The 7,617-nt window shown below is 33.9% G+C and overlaps 1 protein-coding gene across 1 annotated transcript; it reads right to left on the bottom strand.

Annotated features, from left to right (window-relative positions):
- Positions 1-1,645: 1,645 nt before the first annotated feature.
- Positions 1,646-5,434, bottom strand: LOC104247979 (uncharacterized). Its single transcript, XM_009804182.2, has 4 exons — positions 5,053-5,434; positions 3,511-3,843; positions 2,643-2,815; positions 1,646-2,001 (listed from the first exon to the last, which is right to left on the bottom strand). Exons 1-4 carry the CDS (start codon positions 5,344-5,346, stop codon positions 1,890-1,892), a joined length of 912 nt encoding a protein of 303 aa, XP_009802484.1. The 5' UTR covers positions 5,347-5,434; the 3' UTR covers positions 1,646-1,889.
- Between the last annotated feature and the right edge of the window lie 2,183 nt (positions 5,435-7,617).

Genomic DNA, 7,617 nt, shown 5'->3' on the forward strand with positions numbered 1-7,617 from the left:
TACCTCAAAGTGCTAGGTGAAATCCCCTCTCTAAGAGCTCTAAAATTCGCTCCAATAGTGGAATAATTGAGCCAAAAATAACTAAGTCCCCTATTAAATGGGATTCTGCCTCTGCGATTTTCGCACTTGCGGAGGGACTTCTGCTTCTGCATGACCACTTATGCGGTCAAAAGTCCGCTTCTGCAAAGCAAGCCAGGCCATTGGACCATCGCACCTGCGGAGCTGGGCCGCTCCTGCGCAACTGCTGTTACGCCCTTTTCTTTCGCGCCTGCGGACACTGCCATTTTTGCGGTCACAGCCTTCGCACCTGCGCGTTCGTAGGTGCGCTAAATTCCTTGCTCCTGCGGATCCTGGGCAGCCTTGGCTTTTCCGCTTCTGCGGCTCGTGGCTCGCACCTGCCTCTCGCCAAGCACAGGTGAGATTATAGCAGCAGCTGGGAGCTTCAATTGTTGCTACAAGTTTCAACTTGGTCCGAGCCTCGTCCGATTAACACCTGGGGCCCACGAGGCCCCGCCTGAACATACCAACAAGTTTGGAATCATAAAACGGACTCGCTCGAACTCTCGGAATGAACCAAACAATATTAAAAACTAAGAATCACACCCCAAACCAATTGAATCAAAAATATGAACTTCAAGTTCTTCAATTTACACCCGATGTGCCGAAACGTACTGAAACTACTCGGAATGACACCAAATTTTGCATGCAAGTCTTAAATGGCATTACAAAACTATTTTCGGTCTCGAAATCCCATTTGGACGTCGATATCACCAAAACCCGCTTCAAGCCAAATTTAAAGAACTTCTAAAACCTTCAAAGAACTAACTTTCACTATTAGGCGCCAAATTGCTCCCTGGTCATCCAAAACTCGATCCGAATGTATGCCCAAGTCCGAAATAATCATACGATTTGTTGGACGTCAAATCCTGATTCCGAGGTCGTTTGCTCAAAATATTGATCGAAGTCAAACTTAACCTTTTTAGCCAACCTTAATGAACCAAGTGTTCTGATTTCAACCCGAACGTTTCCAAATCTTAAACTAACCATCCCCGCAAATAATACAGTAAAAGCACCTACAGGAAGTCTTATTTAGGAGAACAAGGTTCCAAAAAGAAAAACAACTGGTCGGGTCGTTACACTGAAATTCTATCATAATATGTTGGACGTTTATATGCAGGAGCTCCATAATCCCGCATATTATGCTGGAACTTTCCGTGTGCTGGAGTTCCAACATAATATGTTGGAATTTATACGCATGAGCTTCATAATCCAGCATATTATGCTGGAACTTCCTGTGTGCTGGAGTTCCAACACATTATGCTGGAATTTATACGCAGAAACTTCATAATCCAACATATTATGCTAGAACTTTTTGTGTTTCAACAAAACACTATTTTCAATGATTTCGCAAATGCTGACTATTTTTCAATTACCAGTCCAAAAATTGGCTAGCCCATGGTAATCAAAACCTTTTGAGCCTTTGTGGTTCTCATTCATCAACGGATTCAATTAGATATATGCTAGCAAGATGCCACCAAAAATAGTACGGATCAATATTTATACTCAATTAGCTGCATTGGACCAGAAAGAAATTAATAGAACTCTTCATAGAAGGAAAATGAAACTAGAACTAGAACATCGACTGTTTCCATAAACATATCTTGATTTCATTCTTAATTACACGAATAATTACAAAATTAAGCCAAAAAAGTGCAAAAACTGAACCCGTGAAAATGCTCGGTAGTCAAGGGAAATGAAAGGTTAGAAAGCATAACAACCCAAAAGGGTGAAAGGTACAGAAAACAAAAAAAGTTAGAAGGTTAATTATATTTTTACTACAACATAAACAGAGAAATCAAACTTAAGAGGCAGTGAGTTATATGAAGAAACTAGGTTGTAAATTGTGATAAGTTAATGCCGCTCATGTTTTGTCTCTCTTCTTCTTCTTCCTCTTCATCCTCTGCATCCCAAAGAAAGTGCGCATAGGAAGCCAATACATAACTGCATCATAAAACAAAAAAAACATGTCTAAAGTAAGTTTCATTTTATGACTTAAAACTTTTGCGCATTAGCAGTCTATAATTTTGATGATCTATAACATTATGTAATTTTTTATAGTTATCATAATTTGATAATCTAAAAAAACAATAAATAACCTATTACTTTCTCTGCCTATTTTATACTACATGCTTTTGTAGTTAGTTTATTCAATTAAAAATAATTTAACTACTTCTCCTTTTACCCTTAGTGAGATAATTTATAGTAATACAAATATCTATTGTTTATTTTATACCACAAATTTTAAAAGTATTTTTTTCCCTAATTATGAACCCCACACATAAATTGGGATAGGTAAACAATATATTAAAATGCACCGATGATCTTTTTAAACTTTTTTTTTGGGAGGGGGTAAGGAATGGAAAATTGGGAAGGGAATTATAACGTGAGGAATCGAATCCTCGGTGAAAGCTTATTAGCCAACCAACCCAGCTACTAAGGTTCTCCATGTGGTATAGAATTTTTTATTTTTTTTGTGTATCACCTATACGGTTCCCGCATTGAGGTCAGTCTAATTCTGATTCGCCGAGTAAAATAAATTGAAATTTATTTTTATTCTTTTCATGTTATATACGAATTCATACCAATCGTCAGGGGAAGCTTTAACAGCTTTCTCAAAGTAGTTGAGAGCACGAGGCGCATCTTTATGGGATCTCCAAATTAAATCAGCATAGAGTGAAAGTATATTTCCATCACTTGGATTTGCCAATATTGCTCTCCCACAATATTCTTCTGCTTTTCCCAAATTTCCACGTACCTGTTCCATTTTCAATTTACAAAATGATCAACAACTTTTAGAAATATAGTGAACATCTCTGCAACTTCAATGCTTTTGTTTTGCAACTAAAATAGTATTAGTAATGTCTTTTAAATTATCAAAAAAAAAACTTTCACCAAAATAAAACCGATATTCACAAAAAGGAACTTTTGTGGTCAAGTTATTCTGAACGTATTTCACCAAAAACAAAAAGATTTAAGAGAATTTGCTGTTCACTACTCTCTCCGTCTCATATTATATGTCGTTTTTCTCTTTTACACGCCCCTTAAAAATTACTAACTAGAAAAGGGATTAGACTATTCTACCCTTATTTATGTCTTAAGCTATAATCTCTCTTCGTGAATATTTATTCTATTTATGTGTTATCTCCATCTTCAAGAATAATTATTACTAAGGGTAAAAAAGGAAAAAAATAATCAATTTTGTCTTAAACTTCTAAAATGACGAATAATTTGAGACAAATATTTTTAGTAACCATGACTATTAATATGAGACGAAGGAAGTACTTAAACTTGCTAAAAACATTTAATTTTACGTGACACTTTTTCTTTTTTTAATCTGGTTCCGAAAAAAATAACTTTCTATATTTAGATATAATTTTACCTCTAAGCTAAGATTCTCATATTACCTATGGTAAAAATACAACAAAGCAAATTACTACTATGTATTAGTACCTCTTTCAAGAATCTTGCATAATTTCCAAGAAGCAGTGAATTCCCAGGATTAGCTTGAATCATTTTTGTGTAATACAAATCAGTACTATCACTCCCATGATTTGATGAATCCCAGTACTCAGAACCATCATCACCATTTCCACCATCATAATTACCACCTCCGCCACCACATATCTTTCCACCACCAGCTCCTCCGCCTCCGCTTCCGTCAACCACCAGCTCCGCCGCCCTCATGTGTTTCTCTTCCTCAATTTCACACCCTTCTGCTGTTCTCAAACCCGCCGTTCTCAACCCATAACTCGAAAACAATATCATTTCATCGGTCACCTCTATCTGTTGAAGACATTAATAAACTCAATTTAAAATATATTGTTTAACAATTTAAGTTTTTAGATGAGATTGTCATATTCAATTTGACAAAGTATCACAGTGTATACATGCACATAAAAGCGGACCCAAAATTTGAAAATGACGAGACGTCACTATCAAATAAAAATTTGAGCAAATACTGAAGGAGTACTAAAAGTCAAGTTTTGTTACACCAAGTCGACCAATGTAGTTATCTAAACTTTGAGTCGTGCCAATTAAAATATATCTAATATTAAATATGTATACATATATAGATAAATTTTATCGAGGGCTGGTGACCCCTACTCTAAGGGTAGGTCCGCCTCTGTGTGCATGCAGAGGTCATTTTCGATTCGAGTCTCCCCGTAACCCATTATCAAAAAGAATTTTCACATGTACTCAAACCCATAAAAGAAAATCTAGTCCCTCGTAAAGAGTGTTTGCAAATAAATTTTCAACATACGCCAAATAAATTGCAACCACAAAAGAATAAAGTGATTTATTGATAAACATTGCAGGTAAAATGTGATTTAAGACAAGAGAGGTTGCTCTGATGGTAAGCAACATCCACTTCCAACCAAGAGGTTATGAGTTCGAGCCTCCCTAAAAGCAAGGTGGGAAGTTCTTGGAGAGAAAGATGCTGGGAGTCTATTTGGAAACAGACTCTCTATCCCAGGGTAGGGGTAAGGTCTGCGTACACGCTACGCTCCCCAGACCCCACTAAGTGGGATGATAGTGGGTTGTTGTTGTTGTATTGCAGGTTACAACTCTGTTTATCCCTTGATTCTTCCATTTGATTTATTCTACGTGATTTGAAGGCCTTAGCGGCGTATTTCTCGAATGCAGGACTTTTAGCAAGACATATTTGACATGTCTTTGATCTCTTAATGAATGAATTTCAAAGATATCATATTTGATCTCTTTGTGCATATTCCGATAGTTTACGGAATTGCTGAGATAGTCTTTGAAGAACATATGTAGCCTTATTTATAGGCATGAATCAGGGTTTGGGTAGAGTAGCCACCAAGTAACCCTAATAGACTCCTAACATTTCAAGAGTTGTCTTGAATATAGGATTTATCTTGATCTGTTAAAATTTTAGTGTAGGATTATCCAAAAAACATATTCAAAACATAATTAAGTAAATAAAAATATGATCTCTTTTAACCGTTTAAGTTTTAATATAGATAATACCTCCTCTTTCTCCTCTTCATCTGTTTCTTCATCAACTGTGATAGGAAATACGTCATGCATGGCCATGCAACAGTTGGTAGAAGAATATGACAGATTTTTGAGCTCTTTAAGATCAGATTCAGAGAAAGCTCGGGACAATTTACGTACTACTGAATCTTGTGATGAAATCGAGAGAGATGATGATGATCTTGAAACCTGTTTTGGTACGTGAAGTATGAAATCTGGTTCTGGGGATGAGTGTGGAGATGACCATGAATGCTTCAGTAATTGACTTGAAGAGCTTCGAAGTAGCATTTTTGTATATTTTCCACTTTTTTGAAAATCAGAATATTGAGAATAAAAGAGATTTTCTAAGTCCCACACAGAGGTATATAGCAGAGTGTTGTTTTGAACTTTTATAGAGAAAAGAATAGTGGTTTTATATATGCCAAATTTATATTTTAACCCCACATTTTTCTGTCAAGTACCTTCCCGTGCAATTTTACATGACATCATCTAATTTGGTTTTGAGGTACAAAAATGTACTTAGCACGAAATTTAAGAAGAAAAAGACTTTTAAAATTTGTGGTTTTATAAAAGCTTAAGGCGTAAAAATTTTGTAGGACCATAATATTTACGAGATTATAAAAACTTCTCATTAAAGGTAAAATGAGAAAAATGAAGAGTTTAAAGTTGAATTATTTCTAAATTTAAAAATGTGTCATTTATTTTTGAACATACTAAAAAGGAAAGTACCTCATCTAATTTGAAACAGAGGGAGTATTTGTTTAATATATTTATCGACGAGAAACTTAAAAAAATTGTTGATTTGAAACATAAATTATATACTCCATTGCTAAAATTTTATTTCCTCATTAAGATTTGTAAGGTAAGCTAATTCAAAGCTGAGGTACAATATTGCCTGATAATACATTAGCTTAAGAGCAATGTTTCTCCAAAGAAATTAAATAGTTGAAAGTACATTAAAAAATAAATTGGCATGCGTGAACTCTAATTAAAGCTACAAATTGAGAGGCAAATTGTATCAATGCAAATAATGAAATTTGATTTCCACCAACAATGTTTTTTTAAATTTCATGAATTATTTTTCTAAATAAAGTTGATATCAAACACAAGTTTATTAATTATCAAATTAAATACTTCTTTCCAATTTACTGGGCCGTTGTCGTTGTAGTTGTTGTTTCCAATTTAAATTTTCAAATATCTTGTCAGTCGAATGCTCTGCGGAATCTCCTCAATCTCGGAATACAATATTACGTTCTTGACTCAAATTATAGAAGATTTAACAAGAATATAGAATTATTGATACTAGAGATACAGTAGTATGGAAAAGATAAAATCGTTTTAAGTATTAACAAAACTGGAAAAAAAAAAACTGGAAACGCCCCCTTCTTTCAAAAGAGGTTGAGTTACTCACATTTCATTTGATATATATATATATATTAGACCCTTGTGATCGGACCTTTTTCCGTATCCCGCACATATAGGGGCGGCCCAACGAGTTTTGTGGCCTAAAGCCAAACTTTATGAGAGACCTTAATTTTTATTTTTTTTAAAAATATTTATTTATTTGAAGTCTATTTTCTAGCGTTTCTTAGATACAAAGTTATTAATAATTTTTTTTTTATAATCAATAACTCCTAATAAGTCTTTCACTCTTTCTTAGTTGACAATATAGCTAATCCATTTAATCTTTTTTGAGACATTATTTATCTTAGGTAAGATTTTATCAATTTTAATTTTGAAAATTTCTTTCCGTTGAAGCGATGGTAACAAGAGCTATTAACATTATTCCATAAGCAATATAAGCATTGGAAAAAGAATCAAATCTTTTTGTTTGACCGAGTGTATCAATTAAACTGTTATCTTTTAATTGTACTATTTCCTTAATGCTTTAATTCCAAAAATAAATCTAAACCATCAATATCGAATTGATTATTATGCTTTAAGGAACATTCAGGATTAAGGCAATATTTTTTAAAATTTTCATCATCTAGTAATCTTAATTTTTACCGCTAAATGGAAAACAAAAAATATTTTCATGTGTTTTGAATTGTTCAGATCTATTTTGAAGTGAAAAAATAGTCTTGTTTACTATGTATAAAGTAATCAACTCCAAAGGACTTTCCGAAAGATTTTGAGATTTTGTTATCAACATTCTCATCAAATTGTTACTTCCTATATATCACATGTTTCTTACGAAATTCGGGTTCCATATTCATTTCAAGTGTAATTTTCTTGGCAGAAATTATAGTTGTTACAAATCCCTCTTCTCTATACTTGTTAAAGAAAGAAATCAATTTTTTTCACTTTACAGAACTTTTTTTGAAATTTAAACATAGCTATTAAGTGTAACAAAAATGGAACTCCCACAAATGTACGACCTAAAATAGTTGCTTTATTTACTTTATGAAAAGGTCGTTTCTGAGCATATAGTGGAAGCTTAGTGCAACGAACCACTTTTTAACGTAATCAAGTAGAAAAGACTCCAAACAAGTCTCCTTGTAGAGAACTTTGTTCGGTCTAGTTGGATATTTTGGAGGTATCTAATCATTTTGCTTCGGC

The sequence above is a fragment of the Nicotiana sylvestris genome, chromosome 11, assembly GCF_000393655.2.
Source record: "Nicotiana sylvestris chromosome 11, ASM39365v2, whole genome shotgun sequence".
NCBI lineage: Eukaryota > Viridiplantae > Streptophyta > Magnoliopsida > Solanales > Solanaceae > Nicotiana > Nicotiana sylvestris.

Excerpts from the sequence above, each read along its gene's own strand:
- LOC104247979 (XM_009804182.2), bottom strand. The coding sequence starts at position 5,346 with ATGCTACTTCGAAGCTCTTCAAGTCAATTACTGAAGCATTCATGGTCA. Across the intron at positions 3,844-5,052 it reads ATGAAGAGGAGAAAGAGGAG|ATAGAGGTGACCGATGAAAT; the intron begins GTATTATCTATA and ends TGTCTTCAACAG. Across the intron at positions 2,816-3,510 it reads ATGCAAGATTCTTGAAAGAG|GTACGTGGAAATTTGGGAAA; the intron begins GTACTAATACAT and ends AAAATGGAACAG.